Source organism: Hyaena hyaena, unplaced genomic scaffold, assembly GCF_003009895.1.
Source record: "Hyaena hyaena isolate Hyena2069 unplaced genomic scaffold, ASM300989v1 scaffold_332, whole genome shotgun sequence".
Taxonomy (NCBI): domain Eukaryota; kingdom Metazoa; phylum Chordata; class Mammalia; order Carnivora; family Hyaenidae; genus Hyaena; species Hyaena hyaena.
In genome coordinates this window covers 877,578-899,368 of record NW_024080964.1, presented here as the reverse complement: position 1 = coordinate 899,368, position 21,791 = coordinate 877,578, and the positions used below count along the sequence as shown (strand labels likewise).

At 45.8% G+C, this 21,791-nt stretch overlaps 1 protein-coding gene across 3 annotated transcripts in view; it reads left to right on the top strand.

The window, feature by feature from the left end:
* Positions 1–21,791, top strand: part of SPTBN1 (spectrin beta, non-erythrocytic 1) — a 198,284-nt gene that overhangs the window by 149,062 nt on the left and 27,431 nt on the right. For all 3 annotated transcript variants that reach the window (XM_039249201.1, XM_039249202.1, XM_039249204.1), the window contains 12 exons: positions 641–943; positions 2,749–2,902; positions 3,388–4,258; positions 4,358–4,495; positions 5,317–6,073; positions 6,632–6,834; positions 12,029–12,119; positions 17,326–17,472; positions 18,315–18,578; positions 20,191–20,415; positions 20,900–20,989; positions 21,155–21,436. In XM_039249201.1, coding sequence (XP_039105132.1) covers positions 641–943; positions 2,749–2,902; positions 3,388–4,258; positions 4,358–4,495; positions 5,317–6,073; positions 6,632–6,834; positions 12,029–12,119; positions 17,326–17,472; positions 18,315–18,578; positions 20,191–20,415; positions 20,900–20,989; positions 21,155–21,436 — 3,525 coding nt within the window. The remainder of the gene's footprint in view (positions 1–640; positions 944–2,748; positions 2,903–3,387; positions 4,259–4,357; positions 4,496–5,316; positions 6,074–6,631; positions 6,835–12,028; positions 12,120–17,325; positions 17,473–18,314; positions 18,579–20,190; positions 20,416–20,899; positions 20,990–21,154; positions 21,437–21,791) is intronic.

The window sequence follows — 21,791 nt, the reverse complement described above, 5'->3', positions numbered from 1 at the left end:
GGGGAACCACTCCTGGGGTCATCTAGAAATGTAGACCATTCCTGAGGGCAGCAGGACAGCCGCTTATCAACACCCACTACTCTGAAGTAACTCGCGCCCTCTTGCTCACTTCCCATGAAGAGGATGTTTATCCTTTCTAATACACTTTGTCTTCTGTTTATCTAATTTGTCATAGATTTGAAAGCAGCTCAAGCAGTTTGTTTAGAGCCATTGAGTGAGTGTGAACTACTCACATTTATATAATTTTTAGAAATTTCTCTTACCTTCCATCTTTGATCATCTGACATTCAAGGCAGTTAGACTGGTCATGAAATAAAAGTGGCTTTCTTTTCTTCTTGGCATGACACACACTATCACCTGCTCCAGTCACATAAGCATAAGGTGCTAGATATGAGCTTGGACCCTACTGTACGATGAGAAGTTGCTGATTGGCTTTGGAAAGGGCATCCTAGCTCGAGCAAGGTGTTATAAGTGCCCTAAAGAGGGCAGAGACAGACTGGCATCTGACGGGGCTCAAGTCATTGTGGCCTCAGGAGCACCAGAGATGGTGTTCAGGATTCATCCTCTGTCCTTGTTTCTTTGCTCCAGCTGGATGGCTTTTTTTTATGTTGTGGTGTTTTTTCCTTCCATTTCTCTATAGGACAACTTTGGTTTTGACCTTCCTGCTGTTGAGGCCGCCACGAAAAAGCATGAGGCCATTGAGACAGACATTGCCGCATATGAGGAACGTGTGCAGGCAGTGGTAGCAGTGGCCAGGGAGCTCGAGGCGGAGAACTACCATGACATCAAGCGCATCACAGCAAGGAAAGACAATGTCATCCGGCTCTGGGAGTACCTGCTGGAGTTGCTCAGGGCCCGGAGGCAGCGTCTTGAGATGAACCTGGGGCTGCAAAAGATATTCCAGGAAATGCTCTACATTATGGACTGGATGGACGAAATGAAGGTAGAACTTGAGTGAAAGGAGGCCAGAGCGGATGCAATGGGGCCTCCCTTTTCTGGGACCCACCCGCTGACCCCACAGCATACTGCATGCCACTGGTCTAACTGCCCTGTCTGTAAAGCCACAGGGAGGGGCACATTACCGGTGGGAATATTGTTAGTTCAAGAGTTAAATGGGATGTCAAGTGTGAAAAAGTTGTATTAAAGACCAGTTCTGTAGCTAGAGGTCAGCTACGGTGACTTAGACTTAATATAGATCTTTTCCACAGTAGAGAATCAATCAAATTATGGTTTTCTGTGTTTTTGATCCTTGAGAGTTGACCTAGCTTTCCATCTCATTGATATGTATGTGAGTGGCTCTAGTTTGGGGAGGGACCCGGGAAGGTAATGTGGGCAGGTGGGAGAGTGGTGGGCAGGGTGGGCAGAGTGCAGGTTGGGAACCAGTTGAGACCAACCAGTTGGCAGTGCTGGAGCTGTGTAGTCTTCTTGAGCTTCCTTTCTGTGCTTCTAAGTGGAGACGGCACTGACCACCTACCTCAGTGCATTGCCGTAAGGACTAAGCGTGGTAATGTGTGTACACATCATAGGACGGAGCTGGTTCGAAGTGACTGCCTGTGCCAGTTTGTGCTTCCCCTTCCTCACTGGACAGCCCTGAGCATAGAGTTACAAGCTTGCCTCCCACCAGGAGGAGACCTGTCCTTGTCCCCAAACCCCATGACTGTTTCTGTTCTCTGCTGCAGGAGGTAAAATGCTTGTCCATGTCACGCAGTCCCCCAGCTGGAAGGCACTTAGCTTCATATCTAGAATGGAACAAGGCAGTTTGTTAGTCCAGTGAAACCCCCTTTATCTCAGCACACTGTGTTCCCAAGCTGACCTTGGGCAAGGGATTTCCTTCACGGGATATAAGCCTTCGCCTTTTGCCTCACCTCTTGAACTGTTCCTGGCGGAGGGGCAGGGTCACCTCCTACCATCAGTTTGCCCTCTTACTGTCCGAGGTTTATTATGTTCTCAAGTGTGGTCTGTGTTGACCTTTTAAAGTAGAAGTGTTCATAAAATCTAGCAGGGAGGTGCTTTTCATTTAAATCATGTTGTACGTTATAGTTCAGATTTTGGGCCAGAGACTTAACTCAGAAGTAGGAGTGAAGTAGAAGTTCCATCTGGAGAGGAGGTCAGATGAGGCCCCCAAATTGAGCTGATGGAAGAAAGAAAAGAAAATGTTAGTGGATTCGAACTTAAACCAAAGAAATTGCTCAGGCCCTTCTAAGCATGAAGCATGACCCTGTGTTTATTTGGTTAAAGATGTGGTTTGTAAGCTTTCAACTAGATTCTTCTCCCATTGATGATAGAAATATCTCAGAGGCAAAACAGTAAGCTTTTAACTGAGAAAAAGATTGATTTGAGGGGTCCACAACGTATGGGAGATTTCTTTAAACTTTGAAGTGAAATCTTGAAGTGAAATAACTCTGTGACCTTTATCTCTTATCTTTTTGGATAGAGTCTTTGAGCTCCAGGTTACCTGCCATACCGGTTCCCACCGCTTCTTTTTTTTCTATTTTGTTCTTAGTGTAGTTGTGACCTGCTTATTCCAGGCTAAATCACCTTTGGTTTATCACGTCTGTCCTGATGAAAGCTTCTGGTTTGTTTGATTTTGCTCCGATTTATTTGTCCTTCTCCCCTAGATATGCAGAGAGGGAGGGTGGCTGGAGAGAGGGTGCAGTGTGGTTGCTGGCTCAGCATGTCTCAAGAGGATGAGACCCTGAAGTCAAGGTTGTGTGCACAGATGTCCTCTCTGTTTTGTCTGGTGCACAGGTGCTATTACTGTCTCAAGACTATGGCAAGCACTTGCTTGGCGTGGAGGACCTGTTACAGAAGCACGCCCTGGTTGAAGCGGACATTGGCATCCAGGCAGAGCGGGTGAGAGGTGTCAATGCCTCTGCCCAGAAGTTCGCAACAGACGGGGAAGGTGAGGATGGCCTGTTGCAGACATGACTTCCTCATCATCAGAGATCCATTTGTATAGCAGTAGATGAGTTATGTGTGCCAGCAGGGTTCTTGAAGTTACTGTGCCATTGTAGGTTCCTGGTGGGTCTGTCTGCCATCACGTCGTGGGCACACGAGATGCACTGGGGTGGCCTATTGGACACTTTATGTAACTCTATCTGGCTTTTCTGAAATGGACAAGGGTTTTCCTTAGATACTCATGTGCTGCTTGGTTTTGAGTGTCGATATTGGGCAGTTAGACTTGGTCACTTATTGCACATTTGATGCATACCAACACCCTGGTGTGGCTGCTCAAGCATCTCATGGCCTTTTGACATCTGCTTGTACATATCCTTGTTGAGAGGATGTTTGGAAGGACTTGGTTGTGTTCCTTCTATTTGACAAATGTAGCTGCCCTTTTTCTGCTAAACTGTCATACCCCCACATTCCTTCCTTGACATTAAACAGGTTACAAGCCCTGCGACCCTCAGGTGATTCGAGACCGTGTGGCCCACATGGAGTTCTGTTACCAAGAACTCTGCCAGCTGGCGGCTGAACGCCGGGCTCGACTGGAAGAGTCTCGTCGCCTCTGGAAGTTCTTCTGGGAGATGGCAGAAGAGGAGGGCTGGATACGGGAGAAGGAGAAGATCCTGTCCTCTGACGATTACGGGAAGGACCTGACCAGCGTCATGCGCTTGCTCAGCAAGCACCGGGCATTCGAGGATGAGATGAGTGGCCGCAGTGGCCACTTCGAGCAGGCCATCAAAGAAGGTGAAGACATGATCGCGGAGGAGCATTTCGGGTCAGAGAAGATCCGAGAGCGGATCCTTTACATCCGGGAGCAGTGGGCCAACCTGGAGCAGCTCTCAGCCATCCGGAAGAAGCGCCTGGAGGAGGCCTCGCTGCTACACCAGTTCCAGGCAGATGCCGACGACATCGATGCGTGGATGCTGGACATCCTCAAGATTGTCTCCAGCAACGATGTGGGCCACGACGAGTACTCCACGCAGTCTCTGGTCAAGAAACACAAGGACGTGGCAGAGGAGATCGCCAACTACAGGCCCACCATCGACACGCTGCACGAGCAGGCCGGGGCCCTCCCCCAGGAGCACGCCGAGTCTCCAGACGTGAAAGGCCGGCTGTCGGGCATCGAGGAACGGTACAAGGAGGTGGCAGAACTGACGCGGCTGAGGAAGCAGGCGCTGCAGGACACCCTGGCCTTGTACAAGATGTTCAGTGAGGCTGATGCCTGCGAGCTCTGGATTGACGAGAAGGAACAGTGGCTCAACAACATGCAGATCCCAGAAAAGCTGGAGGACCTGGAAGTCATCCAGCACAGGTGAGTGTGAGAGCTGCCAGCAGCGCTGGGGCCACCGCCTGCCCCTCATCACCACATGTGACCAAGGGGGTGACCTATCCTGTTGAACTGCCTTTCCAGATTCGAGAGCCTTGAGCCTGAAATGAACAACCAGGCTTCCCGGGTCGCAGTGGTGAACCAGATTGCACGACAGCTCATGCACAGTGGCCACCCGAGTGAGAAGGAGATCAAAGCCCAGCAGGACAAACTCAACACGAGGTGAGCGTGCAACCAGCAGTGTGCGGGGCCATGGAGGGCAAGGTCGCTTACTGAGCCTTGCTGTCAGGAATTTCCCACAAAGGTTCACTGGTATCATGGCACTGATGTCACAGCATTGGCGTCTGCCTTTCAACATCCACTGGTTTTGCAAGAAGTGTCTTTTGGGATGATGTCATGCAAGGCAGCCTGGCCCCTGCCCGCCCCCACATCAGAAGTTAGGATGTTAGTGTGAGGCCTGTGCCCAGCATGGATCCCCACGGCATCAAGGTCGCACCTCTACTGTCCCTTTTAATCTTAATCCTTCTGGGACAGGGTTTTAGCATGTTTTAGACCTATTGGCCAGTGAAAGTCCTGATGATCGAGTTAGACCTTTGTCCCCGTCATCTTTCTGCTGCATAAACACATTCGACTAGGATGTGGTGGCCTTGGCTCTGAAGGTTACTGCCAGGTATTAGGTTTGGAAAATGTTCTTTAGATGCAGTTCAGAGATGAGTAAAATGGATATATATATGGATTGCAGTTACGGAGAAGTAGTTGAATCTTTGGGGGACAGATGTGTTGTCACTACTCACATTGGAGCTCTTTAAACAAGTGCCTCTTCACGACAGGTTTTTGCCAGATTATATTGTGTCCCTGAGCTGTTTTGATGATATATGATGTCCATGTACAAAGTGAGATGATTGTCCAAAAAGCGTGTATTCCTAGATGAGATGAAGAGAAAAAAAATGACAGTTCTGTCCTTTGCAGTTAATGTCCCTGTCCAGCTGTGGGCTGTCACCTGTCACTTACATGGCTCTCTCTCCATGGCCTTGCATTCACAGGTGGAGTCAGTTCCGAGAGCTGGTCGACAGGAAGAAGGACGCTCTTCTCTCTGCTCTGAGCATACAGAACTACCACCTTGAGTGCAATGAAACCAAATCCTGGATTCGAGAGAAGACCAAGGTCATCGAGTCCACCCAGGACCTGGGCAACGACCTGGCTGGCGTCATGGCCCTGCAGCGCAAGCTGACAGGCATGGAGCGGGACCTGGTGGCCATTGAGGCAAAGCTGAGCGACCTGCAGAAAGAGGCCGAGAAGCTCGAGTCCGAGCACCCCGACCAGGCTCAGGCCATCCTGTCTCGGCTGGCCGAGATCAGCGACGTGTGGGAGGAGATGAAGACCACTCTGAAAAACCGCGAGGCCTCCCTGGGAGAGGCCAGCAAGCTGCAGCAGTTCCTGCGGGACCTGGACGACTTCCAGTCCTGGCTCTCCCGCACCCAGACGGCCATCGCCTCCGAGGACATGCCCAACACCCTGACTGAGGCGGAGAAGCTCCTCACACAGCACGAGAACATTAAAAACGAGATCGACAACTACGAGGAGGACTACCAGAAGATGAGGGACATGGGTGAGATGGTCACCCAGGGACAAACCGACGCCCAGTACATGTTTCTGCGGCAGCGGCTGCAGGCCCTGGACACTGGGTGGAATGAGCTGCACAAAATGTGGGAGAACAGGCAGAATCTCCTCTCCCAGTCACATGCCTACCAGCAGTTCCTTAGGGACACGAAGCAGGCCGAGGCCTTCCTTAACAACCAGGTACCTCTGCTCACTGCCTTTGCTTCCTTCCTCGTAGAGCAGGCCACTGCTTCAAGGCACCCTGTGCAGAGGCAGTTTACTTGATTTTCTTTCCTATTTTTTTTTTTTTTTGGAAGGGGAGCAAATGGTTCTGTTTTCCTTGCTCTGGTGGAAGAGTCAGGGACCTTGAGTCAGAAATTCAAGCAGAAAAACAGCTAAAGATGTTGGCCACCATCAGGGTTGTAATCTCTCTTTTTAAAGAGAGTTTGAAGAGACTGTCGCTACTGCCTTCATGAGCACATGGAGGACCCTGGTGGCTGATGCACAAACCTTTGCTTACTGTCCCCACTCAATTTAGGGAAAAATTTAATTCCTTATGGGGTCCCACTAGGTGTTTTTCTCTCCCAACCTATTGTTTTCTTTGATTCAATAGATTATTTTATTTAAGAATAATGAAGCAAGTGTTGTGAAGTATGTTACACAGAAACTCAGGATATAGGAAACTGCTTTCATTATTCTGAAAATGAGTTCTATTTCATAATATCCTGCTGTGATTTTGGTTTTCTCTCTTTGAAAAAGGAATATGTTTTGGCCCATACCGAAATGCCTACTACCTTGGAAGGAGCAGAAGCAGCTATTAAAAAACAAGAGGACTTCATGACCACCATGGATGCCAATGAGGAGAAGATCAATGCTGTCGTGGAGACAGGCCGGAGGCTGGTGAGCGATGGAAACATCAACTCGGATCGCATCCAGGAGAAGGTGGACTCCATTGATGACAGGTACAGTGTTCCGATGTCTGAGGGAGTCTGGCACCTTGGGAACACTAAATTCAGATTAGTATTCAGAGTAGCCTCTGAATCACTGGCCAGATGTTCTTGGGACTGGGTATAAATTTCCCAGTGGGCGTAGTATGGGGGCCTGGCAATTTACCTATCAGAAAATTTGCTTGCCTCATAGAAAATCAGTGAGCAATTGCATAGCTGCCTGGAAATGTGGTTCTCCTGGTCAGGCATGTACAGGTGTCCACAAAAGAAAAGAAGCCTTGAGAAGCCAAACTAATACTAAATCAAAGATCTATAAGAGCCGCTGTGATGCCAAGTAGCAGTTGGATACGAGCCATGCCCTTAGAGAGTTGATGTGTAGCCTGTTATCTGGTGGGACTCTGAGAGCCACATTTCCCCAGCAAAGCCTATGTTCTCCTTCATCCACATGAGATCTTTCCAGAGGCAGCAGGGAGGAGAGCGAGGTTTCCTTGTCCTGCGGTACCAGGCAGAGCCACAAAGGAATGTTATCAGACCCTTCTGAGAAAATTGGCTTGGATAATACCTTAATAGGATTTTTTCATGATGAGAGAAAAGCCCTTTTCCTCTTCTGCCAAGGCATCTCCAAGATTGGATGCTCTTCTTTTATCTTTATTTGTTTACTCATTTATTTGCAGTTCTGAAAGAATTTTCCCCTGACTGAAGGCCAGTGTGCTTTGTTTGTACCTTAATTCTCACTGTGCCTTGGTGGTTACTAAAGTGGGAGGTCAGGGCAGATCAAGATCTGAATGCACCAGCACAGGCTGGTTCTGGTCTGGCCCGTCTGCCTTCTAGCCTCTGTTCTAACCCATCTTCTGTGGTCCCAGTTTGGGCTGGATTCTTAAGGGCTCATTATGAAACTGACATCATCGAGAAACCAGCTCTTCCTCAGGGTGGCTTTTCTGAGTTTCAAGAGCAGTGAAAAGGAAGAACTTCTTGCTTAGAGCGTTTCCTTGCTTACCATGTCCAAGAGGGTCTCGTGGGACCTTGGGCCAGATTAACTTTTTATCAGATGGGGCGAAAGGGGAGATTCTTCCCTCCCCATGAAGATTCAGCTTTTGGCTTTAGCACTTCCAGTCTGTTTTTTTCACTGATTCAGAGCCTCAACCATACATTCTGAGGGTGCTACTATTGAATAGGGTATGACATATATTAATCATAATTTTGGGGGCGCCTGGGTGGCTTAGTCGGTTAAGCGTCTGACTTTCGCTTAGGTCATGATCTCGCAGTTCGTGGGTTCGAGCCCCGCGTCTGGCTCTGTGCTGACTGCCAGCTCGGAGCCTGTTTCAGTCTGTGACTCCCTCTCTCTCTGACCCTCCCCTGCTCACGCTCTCTCTCTCCTAGAAATAAATAAAACATTAAAAAAAAAATCATAATTTTGTATCTGTTGCTTTTCAAACAGCTACAAAAAAGGAAAAAACAAATCCCTCCACCAAACCCTTGAGTGAGTGTGAAAAATACAGATTAAGCCAGGTATTCTTAACTTAGAGAAAAAGAATTTCCTTTTTTCCTGACGTTAAGTCTCCAATTATTTTGTAAATATAATACCTCATGTTCATCTGTATCAGATGCACACAGCTGGTTTCCTGAAGGCGGGCTTGGCCGTTAGGGACACGTGCTTCCAGGCAGACGTGCTGCCGCCGTGCAGTTTCCTGCGTGTATTTATATGTCCCCTGGTGCCTCAGCTTTGAGGGGTTGTTGGAAGCAGGTGACATTGTCAAGAGTGTAGACTCCTGCATATGAGAGAACTTTTCAGCAGCCCTTGGTTGTGGTTTAACCTTCCTTTTGCCCTTGATTTGGAACCTGAGCTCCTGGGGTTCCAAAGCCTTCTTAGGACTTTTGTCTTGAGGAAGAATGGAGGGGTGCCTGAGTAGCTCAGTTGGTGAAGCATCTGACTCTTCATCTCAGCTCAGGGTCATGAGTTCAAGTACTCTGTTGGGCTCCACACGGAGCGAGGGGCCTACTTAAAAAAAAAAAAAAAAAAACCACAAGAAATGGAAAATACTATCCATAAATGTAAGAAAGATGGAAGGGAGAGGGGGCTTTCTGTTGATCTGCCCCCAGGAGGTCTATGCTGTCCTCAGCTGATGTTAAATGAATTCTGGTTTCACTTTAATATCTCCAGAGGCCTCAAGATCAAAAACTGACCCCAGAAGATACTTGTCTGTTATCAAAATACACAAATATGTGAATTCCAGGTGCTGTGGGGGCACAAGCTAAGTATAAATATCTAAATCTTCAGATCTTACCCCCTGTCCAGAAACTTTTTGATGCTGTTGTGAAGCAATTTCCATAAAATCCAAAAATCATTATAATGGGCTTATGTTCTGGAAATCTTGTCGATGATCACTGAGTTTGTTGAAATGAAAAAGTACCAGAACAAAGACACTGGTTTTGTTAACAGATGTGGGTGGGGTACAAGTGACCTTTAAAGTGCTCATGCCTCGGTGGAAAGTAGCCTGCTGTCCAAGCCCGTCCCAGGGGTGTGCCTGGGTGAGCTTCCTGGCTTGAAAGAAGTTCCAGAAACATTGCAGTACTGGGAGAGCAAGGAAACAGGATCCAGCTTCATAAAGCCAGACTCTATCTCACACGGGAAAATAAGCTTACATATTATCCATCTGTTTTACTTAAGCAGCTGTGGTTCTTTACTTACAAGAACCAGAGTTAGACCCAGCAGTATCTGCCTCAGGATGAAGGAGCTTCTGAGTTGTGTTATAGGGAGAGGAGGTGAGAGATGGAAACAAAGCAAGAGACTTAGCCTTGACCCAAACAAAGAGTACCCTTAGGACTGTGGGAAAACTATGGCCAAGTTTTAGATGGTCCTTCCCTACAATTAAATGGATGATCCAACCTTGAAAGGCCTTCTCTGAATGCCATTGGTTACCACTGGTGAGCAGTGAAGCCACACTGACTTCTCTCGAGGGTTCTCTGAGTCAGCAACCGTGTCCACTGCCCATGTAGCTGTTTTTGCACTGCAGAGCGCATATCCCTTCGAAGCCATCATCATACCCTCTCGTAGATCAGTGTCATTTGGACACGGGGCCTAAGGCACCATTTGGCTTTTCCCTTCTTCCTGGTCCCACTAGAAGAGAAAGACTGGCCAGACAGAAGTCTGCTGTATATGTGTGACTTCAATATGTAAGATACATGCAGGATTCTGTCTGGTTGCTTCTGTCTTGGTGAGTCTTCCCAGTATTTGAAGTTATTTTTATTTCCACTATTGCCTTGAGCTTCAAGGATGTATCTCCTCCGATAGCTGTCAGTTTCTGGTTCTTCCTTGCTTTCTGAGCACTTGGATGTGATGCTGTGGAAGGGATTAGGATGCTCTTATTCAAGCCCTCTGACTAAAGGCTGGAACTCCTGGATTTTGTGCTGACTCCAACTCAAATTACCTTCCTCCCGAAGATTGGCTTTATATTCTAAAACTCCCTACAATTAGTGACTGGAATTTGAGTTTCAGGGGCTTAGAAAACTTTTTTTAGACATTCCTTCCCTACCCACTTTTTGAGACACCTAATTGCTCTAGCCCAAGTATACTAACAGTCTTTAAGTAATTTTTTTTTTAATTTTTGGTATCTGAGAAAGGATCTCCTTGCAGTTAGGAGTTTGTGGCCTTTAGTTTTTGTTGTTATGAAAGCAACAGCATGTTAAAAACGTTGGAGGAGAAGCTACAACCATGAATCTCACCCCTAGCACATACCTTTTTAGTTTTTGCTTTCTAATCAGCGCCAGTGAACATGCATTATTTAAGAAGTATTTTTCTATTTTTGTACTTTACCTAAGTGATTAAACATACTAAGATCCCTGTGTCTGCACCTATATAACCCCTTTCAGCTAAAAAAAAAAAAAAAAAAAAAAGAGAGAGAGAAAGTCATTCTGTGTGATTAGTGTACACTTGGCATTGTTCCTTCCACTCATATCATTCCAGCTGTCCTGTAGGAGCCAAGAGCATTTCCTTCCGCTTCCCATGCACATGGTAGTGGCAGTGTTGCTGTGGTCCCTTACTCTACCAGTACTCACTGGGAGCCCGTGGGATCCACGGCGTGGCTGTATGATCTTTCTTGCCCCCGAGGAAGGTTCTTAAAAGTCAGTCAGCAGCTAGTGCTCCCTGAGCTGCTCTTTCTAGGCATTGTAGAGAATCAGGTCATGGTCTTCCTCCTCCTGCACGGGGGCCAAAGCAGAGACCTCACCCAGGCAAATGAAGCAGGAGATGACTTTGAGAGTTAGAATGGAAACCCAGCGTCCTCCTCTGCCGCAGTTAATGTTCTTCTCTGAGACTGGCCGGCTGGCTTAGGTTCCTCGAGAATATCGGAGAAGCCTTATTAGAGCAATGCTGCTTGATTCTAACTGTGCTGTGGCTCTCCCCTTTCGCCACCGTACTGTGGCAAGGCCGTCCTTCTCCTGGCACTCCCAGCATTCGCATAGCTGTTCTTCACCATCTCCGGTGAGCCTAAGCCACTGGGCGCATGAAGGAAGTCTGCTGCTAAGTTCTGGCACCTCAGCGGTATGTGCGAAGAGGCCCCGTGGGGAACATTCAGGCTGGGGAGTGAGCACCCCATTTCCCTTGTTGTTTACCGATTCAGCAGCTCCTAGCAATTTTGCTTTAGATTTTGTGCTTTAGCTAAATTAAACCTTGGTAACCCTTACCTGTTAATAAAGTGGGATTTAGTAGCTAGATAATCTCACAGGTCTCAAAAGTTTCATTCTTGGTTAATTATCCTTTGGAGGGAGTATTTTCTCAAGATGGGAAAATACTTATCTAGGAGACATTAATTGAAAGCCCGTTGTATGATTGTCTATATTTTCTTATCCCAGTTCCTTGAAGGTAAGTTTCAGAGTCTCCTGCAGTGCCCCAGATGAAGAATTGTACACAGTGCATGCTCAGAGTCGTTCCCCCCCCCCCCAGAACCAGATTAGGAAGCACTGGATTTATACAGCTCATTTGACAGCATCCTCTGTGTGTCTTGTGGCTTGGGCAGGTATTTAGGTTTTGTACCATGGCTTACTCATTTGGAGGATGCTAAATTCTCTCGTTTATCTTTTTGACCTAATGAAAACTGTACAGGCGTACTGCTGTCATCATATATAGAAACCCAGGAAAGGCATTGTAAAATTGGTATTTCAAGATTCTTTGTTTCCTTTTTTAAGTTATTTTTATTATAATCGTAAACAGACATAGGAAGAATCGTGAGGCAGCCAGTGAGCTTCTGATGCGATTGAAGGACAACCGGGATCTTCAGAAATTCCTGCAAGATTGTCAGGAGGTACGTCTCCCTTTAGCCCCTCCCTTCCTTGCTTCTAAGGCGATCCAGAGCACTTGGCAGAAGAGCTCTTGAATTATAAAATTAATCGAGGCCCAGAAATTCATTATTTCCAGCTGGGGCAGTGTGGCAGTTCTGGTCAGTTCTCCAGCCTGCAGGCTACCACTTTGAGTAACTAGATTCTTATAATCTAGAATAATCCAGAACTCTGCTATCTATGACAGTGGACCCTAGCCACACGTGGGGCTATTTCATTTTAAATCAATCAAGCTTAAGTAGAAATCAGGGTGTAGTTTTTCTGTCAAACTGGCTGTGTTTTAAGTGCTCAGTAGCCAACTATGACTAGCAGCTGCCATGTTGGACAGTGCAGATCTAGAGCATTCCAGTTGTTAAAGGCAGTGATACCCTAGGATATTCTGTATTCTAGACACATTTGCTGCCATGTTTTAACTATTTAAAGTAATGTACACTTAGTGGCATGGCAGGAAAGAACTACAGGATACTGAAACTGGCTATCCAGGTAAGAGGCAACGATTTAAAAAATACAGACTGAGTTTCCTATTCACTGAAGACTTTGAAATATCTATCTTTCAGGTTCTTTGAATATGTGTCTAACATGCCAAGAGCAGCACTCTTGATTTCAAACTTTTGAGTTTTAACATGTGGTAGTAATCTGATGATTCTTATACCATTTCATGCTCCCCTGATATGTGCACAAACAAACTTGGAAAACTAAAGTTAGCCAGAAAAATGCAGTTTCTCTGCAAGCTAGTTGGAGAAAGCATCTGGCTGCCGTCACATGTGAGAGTTCATGAGCATGTTGCATTTTTCTGTGTGCTGGACAATAACAGTGTGAGACTCCATCCTCTCTGGTTTATTAGGTTAAATCCCCTCAGAGGCATGAATGGGATGAGGAGTATCCAAGTGAAGCTGCAGAGGCCTTTGGGGAAGGATATTGGAGGGTGTGGGGACAGGATCGGGTCGTGTGCGAAGAATGTGACTGACTGAAATCATCTCAACACCTTGCATGCAAATGTCTGGCTGTGTGTTAGAAGAAGTATAGCCCTAATAGCAGTCTTGTTAGATTGTGTATAACAGAAGTGATCCTTCATATCCACTCAGCTGCTCTCTTACTGTGAATCTTGTAATATGCTCAAGCAGCTAAACTTTCAGAAGGAAAGACCTCTAAACTATGTAGCTTAGGGTCTGTCAGCTTTCCATGCCACTCTGATGAATGTAGGTCTCTGGGGGATTTGCCTGGGGCCAAACAGGCAGAAGACAGGAGTGCCTCTTCAAGCAGCACCCATGTATAATAACGCATTTGGATAGGATGCTTATTTAAAGAGGTATTTGTGTCCCTAGACAGGACATAGAGGAAAGTAATGGGATCTGAAGTTAGCTGTATAGGGCTGCATGTTGTGCCACAGTGAGTACCAAGTGACTCTTAGGCATGGGAGGGGTCAGGAGATGTTTGCAGCCTGGGCTGTGCCTTCCACACATTGGAGGTCCCTGTATTGCCCTTGATGTTTCCCTTGTAATACCAGTGATGACTCATTTTAACCTCAGCCCATACAGGGGGACGGGGGAGCCAGTAGGATTCCATACTCTTGCTTACAAAGTAAGTTTAATGAGATGAAACTTATGAACCTAGGCTAAATTTGGGGAAAAGAATGCTGGAAAATGAGCAGGAGGTAAGGAGACCAAAGGGACCCTTGAGAGAAACCCATTTGGAGTTTCCCTATTTTCCATTTACACACGTGGATTCATAAGTGGAAACATGGGGAAAGTGAGTGAGTAAAATGATAGTCCTTCCCAGTAGAGTCACAGGAAATAGTCTTAGTAGGTCATTAGAGCTCTGTTAGCACTTGTTCCAAATTAGTACTGTTGGTTACAAGTTCACTCCTTAACATGCACCAGTGACTGCTGGGCATGCCTCAAGGGCTGAGTCCTGCTGGGATTTCCCCTCACAATGTGCAGAAAGATTTTGGCTGGGTTCTTACATCCTGGGAATGATGTGCAGGCCTCTGTAATTGCTCTGCCGAGTCTTCCTGGTTTAGCCTTTCTTTCCTTGAGCCTCATTAAAAGTTACTACAACTCAGGGCGCCTGGGTGGCTCAGTCAGTTGATCATCTGACTCTTGATTTTGATTCAGGTCATGATCTGATGGTCATGAGATTGAGCCCCTCGTTGGGCTGTGTGCTGACGGTGAGGAGCCTGCTTGGGATTCTCTGTCTCCCTCTCTGTGCTCCTTCCGTGCTCACATGCACGTTCATCCTCTCTCTCTCAATAAATGTTAAAAAAAAAAAAAAAAAAGTACAACTAGGGGTACCTGGATGACTCAGTCAGTTATCATCTGACTCTTGATTTTGATTCAGGTCATGATTCCAGGGTCATGGGATTGAGTCCCACATTGGGCTCTGAGCTAAGCATGGAGCTTAAGATTCTTTCTCTCTTTCTCTCTCCCCCTCTCCTCCCCCTTGCCTGTTCTCTCTCTAAACAAAAAGTAATAAAAAAATAAAAGTTACTATAACTATAGTTGCTGGGGGATGCCATCCCTCCCACATCAGCATGTACAGCTTCTGTGTAGTGACAGAATTTAGGGTAGGTTTGGGAGCTCCAAAACTCTTGACATAGAAGTGCAGGCAAAGCATTAGAATGTAGTTTTCTTTGGCCATGAGCTCTGCGTCATTCAGCCTCATTAAAATACATACCTTTTAAGCCAGGACCTCTGAGAATGGAGTTTGTGTGTGGACCAGCTTTGCATTTGAAAATCTACCTACTGTACTTCTAGAAACTTAACAGAGCACCCAGAGGTCAGATTTAGTACCATTTCTGGCTACTGGTATGATCCAAAGTCTAGGGAATCCAAGCTGTCCCTGTCAGAGTCCCTTCCTCCTGAATGCCTTGGCTGGAGCAGGCAGGGGTTGGGAGATCTGCCTTGGTTGCCACTCCCATTAACCCCTGCCTGGATGGGGAGGTTTATTGCATGGGCTCCCCTTTCCCCAGTTGTAGATGGGGATATTGAGAACGTCATAATTTTTGTAGTATTATTTTGATGTGAAATCCTGGGAAATGGTTTAGGAGTTAACTGCATTTCTGTTTTATTCCCTCATAGCATAGCTCCTGTTTTCAGAAACGGATGTGTTTTTTAGGGGGGCAGGCTAACTAGACTTGTGTGACACTGGGGATAGCAAGTTTCATTGCTCTGCTTTGAAAAGCTTGATTCAGTGATCAAAGCGTTTTTCCTATCCTTTTCCAATCTGTGCAGTGTTCTTTTCTGCAGAGAATGAGTATATTCTTAAATGACCTTTGTAAATGCCCACAAATAATAACTGCACTTCTGATTCCAGAATGCTTATGAAGGGCTGATGAGCTAGCAAGTTCCATAGATCCGTTTCATTGTGCTGTATTGCATGACGCCTTATCTGTAGGATGATGTGTTCAGCAAAGAGCAGATTTGTTTATAAGACTCTGATTTTTATGTAGCTCTCTCTTTTTTTTAAAAAATTCTCTCTGGGTAGGTGGTTATGAATAGCGAAAATATGTGAATGTCCTTTGCACTTTGGATAAATGCCTTCTATTGTGTGTAATCCGTGTGTATGTGAAACACAGGAAAAGTTAACCTCTTTCCCCCTTGGACTGAATGAATGGCCATAGTATTTCAGGTTTTACCAACTCAGGTAACTGGAAAATAGGTAATTCTTTTAAAGTAGGAAATTTAGTGTCTCTGTTGCTTAACCGGTCTGTGGTCCTAGCTTACAAAGGGCTTTATGAGATTTATTGGTTCTTCACCTCAATAAAGAAGGACAGCCTAGATCTCACTACCTTTTGCTTTCTATCTCCATCCCCTTCTGCACAGTGGGTGAATATGCTGAGAAAGTAGAGATGGTGCCTGGGAGTTCATCCACATGCAGAGCACAGGGGTGCTCCTGTGACCTGTGTCACCTTCCTTGACATTGTTTTTAAAGAGTAGACTTTCTATTATTTACACACGTTTGTGGGGAAGCCTTTCCTAGCAGCAGCCCTGAGTGTGAGTGCATGAATGGCCTTGGAAATGTTGATCCTGTAAATGTTCTTTTGGTTTTCTCTGCCTTGGAGATTGGCATAGAAATCTCTAAACCTTGGAGATTGGACCATAAGGGTTTGGGGTGCAAATTTGTGTTGGCAGCGACTGGTGTAAGAAGTGAGCTTCTCATGGTCACACGGAGAAGGGACATAGTCTCCGAAAACTTTTGCTTCTGATCCTACATTCCTCTGTGTATCTTTCTCTTGGGCAAACAAAAAGCTCTTCCCGGGTTAGTGCTGTGTATGGGGTAGGAATTAGGACCTGGCATGGCCAACTACAGGCAGGCAGTAAGAAGCCGAGCAAATTGGGATGAAAGCCAGCAAGAGAAGGGTGTCCAGGGCCTTGCGTTGGGCCGACTCCCACCCTGAGCCTCGTGAGAGAACTCCCTTCTTAGATCTGTCAGCAACTGGCAGGCTTTGTGATGCTTTGCAGAGCTCAGATCCAAGTAGACATGTTGGGTCTCAAAATCAAATCCTGTGGAGTGTTCTTGGTCTGAATGGAAGGTTCTTTAGAGAAATAGAGGCTATAGAAAAAAAGGTGAAGGTGACTTGAACTTGAAGGAAACTTTAAGAGGGCATCGTTGTTGGCTTGCTCCTACAGTGAGCAAGTTATTTATGCTTTTTGGCATTCCCATAGATACGCTGTGAAGGGAGGGGAGGGATCAAAGAGCAGTGGTTTTGTGTTTGGTCTTTTTTATATATAATAGAACTAACTAAAAGAGTAAAAAGATTACTGGACAGAGTAAAAAAAGACAGTTAATTGTGATTAACATGGTATAGCTGGCACAAGTATTTGGAAGAGAAAGAAGATTGTGACTTGGACTGGTTACGGCAGAATTTTAAACACAAGCCTTGAGGGAAAAGGCTGGTTGTGCTTGCCAAACACTTTGAAGGCTGGCTCAGAGAGCTTTTGTACCTATGGAGTTAGCGTTAGATACTTCAGAGCAAGGCTCAGGTACATCTCCCGTACAATAGAGATAACCTGTCATGATGGGTCAGAGTTGTAAAGTAAATATTTGGTTGTCTGTTGCCTTGGAAACGTGCAGTATGTGTAGTACAACATAACACAACTCTTTCCAGGCAGAAAAAAGGCTGATGTCTGTGATTACAGTCTCTGAAACCCTTTTGATTTTTGTTTTTCCTAGTTATCTCTTTGGATCAATGAAAAGATGCTTACCGCCCAGGACATGTCTTACGATGAAGCCAGAAATCTGCACAGTAAATGGTTAAAACATCAAGCATTTATGGCAGAACTTGCATCGAACAAAGAATGGCTTGACAAAATTGAGAAGGTGAGTTAAAATGTTGGATGAGACTCCCATGTGTGTGGTGTGGCCATGGCAAAATAAAATGAACCAGGCGAGAAACGAGCTCTTCTCTTAAACACATTCTCCTGCATTTTTGAATCCATCTGATCCCATCCAGAAGTCACCCTGTAGGAAGCAGGGCTTCTCCCACTAACCAAATGCCAACTTTAACCCAGTCGAAGGGAGAACAGCAGAAACCCAACCAGGTGTGGTGCAAAATGCTTGATTTGTCTTTCAGTGAGCGCTAGTTGTTCTGTGTCTTTCTCACCTGCTGTAGATGATGGGCTGTGAGCCCCCTAGACAGAGTCTCCACCATCTTGATCATAGCATGTGTCCTGGACCGTGACAGAGACTGATGCTTTGCACAGAATTTAGAAGTATTACATATTTTAAGTTTTCCTGATTTTTCTTGTGTATTATGATAACTTAGTATTATCTTGGCACAGGGAGATTCTGTACAGCATAACTGAACACGAAGGTGAAGTTCCCCACCCTTCCTTCTTTTCCTCAGACTTTTTATATTGTTTCAGACTCTCAATGGTTAAAATGATGTGTTACCATCTTTGGGGACCAAATGGAGTGGAAGTCATAAGTCATTAGCATTTTCCCATTGCTGAAAGAATCCCCTTGTTGAAAGAATTTCATCACGCAGCAGTCATTTCTTGCTGCACTCTTTGGAAAACCATGTATACATAGACCAGACCCTTGTTCATCTTATTAAGCCATAACCATATATGAATGAATAGGTGAATCACAGATTAAATATCTTAGGGTTGTTTTTCACAATGCTTTTTCTCAAGCAAACTGTATTTATTGATGTTTTCCAGGAAGGAATGCAGCTCATTTCAGAAAAGCCTGAGACGGAAGCTGTGGTGAAGGAAAAACTCACTGGTTTACATAACATGTGGGAAGTCCTCGAGTCCACCACCCAGACCAAGGCCCAGCGGCTCTTTGATGCTAACAAGGCTGAACTTTTCACCCAGAGCTGTGCAGATCTGGACAAATGGCTGCATGGCCTGGAGAGTCAGATTCAGTCTGATGACTATGGCAAAGACCTGACCAGCGTCAATATCCTGCTTAAAAAACAACAGGCAAGTGGGCCAGGCAGCCACATACTTGGGCCTCTTTCTGTTTTATTGCCATGATCATTACAGCCCTAACTCACCCACTGTGTTCTCAACCACCTGCCTTCTGTGTGAAGGGGTTTTAACCCAGCAAAATGTTTGTCCTGACAGCATCATGGGACATTTCTAGAATCGACTGGAAAGACATACGTTAGGAGAAATACTGGGTGTCTATGTATGTATGGCAGTCTTTTTTTTTTTTTTTTTTTTTTGGTCATCATCTTAGTTGATGGATTATATCACCATTTAGCAGTTGAGTAAATATGCATTTCATTCAGTTCTGTGGTTTACACAAGGAAAAGAAATCCTGTTCACATACTTTGCTGTATAACATCTAATAGGTATGTGTCAGTTGTCTGAGTTGTCAGGGTACTTTTTAGGTAATAAATTTTATTTATGTATTTGTTTTTTGGACATCATGGTAGAGCATTCTAAAGGCAAATGCATTTACTTCACACTGGTGAGTAAACAGCTTTGGTGAGGTTCAGGAAAAGCAGTTTGGTGGCAGAAGTTTACAGTGGCTTTCCCACCTGGCTTTGCTGCGTGTGGCCGAGTCCCTGGCCCAGCGGTTCTGCTTTGAATCAGTCATTGTGGAAGTGTATTTGCTGAGTGCTGCGGCTTGTTTCTTCAGAGTGATCCTCACCCTTCCTTTGCTAAGTGATGCAGTTACTTGCCTACATTATTATGCATTAAGGAGTTATGTTACGACTTTATTCCTGGCTACTTACTTCCCTACCTAAGAAAGGAGCCTGTTTGTTCCTGATGGGACTGCCCCCACTCCGTTTCTTAGCCCTCGGTGTATGGTATTCCCAGTGTGTCGTTCCCTGAGTGAGACTCCTCTGCTTTCACTTTGGCTCATTTTCCTCACGTAGATAAGCAATTAGTATGTTTTCACCTGCTGATCCAGTATTTAAGAAAGAGAATAATCAACTCCTGATAGAAGAAATTGAGAGAAGATGATGACATTAAGTGTTCTTTTTGCCTAAAGGAATTGGAACCTTAAGACATTACTTTTTCCAGGGGCACCTGGGTGGCTCAGTCAGTTGGGTGTCCAACTTCGGCTCAGGTCATGATCTCGCGGTTCGTGGGTTCAAGCCCCGTGTCAGGCGCTGTGCTGACAGCTAGCTCAGAGCCTGGAGCCTGTTTCGGATTCTGTGTCTCCCTCTCTCTGACCCTCCCCTGCTCGTGTTGTCTCTCAGAAATAAATAAAACATTTAAAAAATTTCTTTTAAAAGACACTCTTTTTCCTGATGGTTAAATGGGTTTCCAACATTGTTATGGCTTTTGAACAAGCAGATGAAGACTGTCCTTTCCCCATAATTAATTCTTGTTTCTCTTGTCATTTGCCTTATGAGTTCCTGGATAAACTTGAGTGTTGTTCCTGAGTTTAAAAATCCTGGGAAGGGATTAATTGATCGTTTGATAGATGTTAAGAATCCTTTCTTGGGTTCTCCATTATATAAATTACTATTCAGTCTTCCATTTTGACCAGTGCTCAAAACAAACATTTTATAGGACTGTGGGCTCTGTGTGTTTCCCTTGTCTCCAGTGTGACAGTTGGTCTGTTTTCTGTCCTCAGATGCTGGAGAACCAGATGGAGGTGCGGAAGAAGGAGATCGAGGAGCTCCAGAGCCAGGCCCAGGCCCTGAGTCAGGAGGGGAAGAGCACCGACGAAGTGGACAGCAAGCGCCTCACCGTGCAGACCAAGTTCATGGAACTGCTAGAGCCCTTGAGTGAAAGAAAGCATAATCTGCTGGCCTCTAAAGAGATCCATCAGTTCAACAGGGATGTGGAGGATGAGATTGTGAGTAGAGACAAGGGGCTTTTCCATAAACTTTCTCACCTGTCCTGCCTTAAGCAGGACAGCCTCGCTTCTTTGTGAGACTCACTTCGGGCTGCATTGGTGAGCTGGGCTGCCAAAGCCCATGCTTTTATATATTCACAAAAATGCAACTCCATTGTTCTTTTTTGACTTTCCAAAGGTGTTCTAGGATATAGAGTAGTAGTTTTAAAAATAAATTAAGGGTGAAGATTCACAACAACAGCAAAAGGATGAGGACTCAGAGTAAGTCCAGCAGCAAAGAGGAAGTAAGGTCTAAAAGACTCGCCCTCACCTTGCACTGGTTGAAGGGCAGGCTCCTCTCCTCATGCAGCCCTTCCCAGTGGGATTGAACACACCTTCCCTCTCAAGCTGGCCTCTCGGCTAATCCTCTTTTGCACTTTTGTTTGCATCAAGTATTTGTTCCTTGTGAGTGGTCCTGACCACCTAAATTTATAATTCTTTCCAGTTGTGGGTTGGAGAGAGGATGCCTTTGGCAACTTCCACGGATCATGGCCACAACCTCCAGACTGTGCAGCTGTTAATAAAGAAAAATCAGGTAAGCATTTCTGCTTGGGCTAGCTCAGTCTGATAAATAATTGCTCCAAATTACAGAGCAGAGAATGTGAGAGCTTTGAAGGTTCACTGTTTCCCCTTGGCCCTCATGGAACAGCCTGTCATTGTGACTCAGCAAGCCTTTTTTGTGTGTTCCCTGTTCCCACAGACCCTCCAGAAAGAAATCCAGGGGCACCAGCCTCGCATTGATGACATCTTTGAGAGGAGCCAAAACATTGTCACCGACAGCAGCAGCCTCAGTGCGGAGGCCATCCGGCGGAGGCTCGCTGACCTCAAGGAGTTGTGGGGTCTCCTCATTGAGGAGACCGAGAAGCGCCATAGGCGGCTTGAAGAGGCGCACCGGGCCCAGCAGTACTACTTCGATGCTGCCGAAGCCGAGGCATGGATGAGCGAGCAGGAGCTGTACATGATGTCTGAGGAGAAGGCCAAGGTGAGAGATGTTTCCAGCTTTGCCCTGAGAGCCTCCGACTCAGCCCCGGAGCTTGTTTTCTACTGGTGGCTGTGTCTTTGTGAAACATTTCATTGTTGCCTTCAAGTGTCATGGGGGGCAGGGTGTGGTGCATTAAGGTGACTGGAATCTGGCTACTTCCCCTCAACACAGAATCTTCTTGTCAGAGTCTTGGCATGTCATTAAGACTGAGTTTCTCTTTTTAAACAGATATTTGCCAGAGTATTTTTTGCTCTCTTTCATGAATAGAATTACCTGAACTATACAAGGTGCTTTTGAGACAATTTGAAAGTTTTTAGGGTTCCAGGATGCAGTCATCTACCTAGGTGTTAGACTG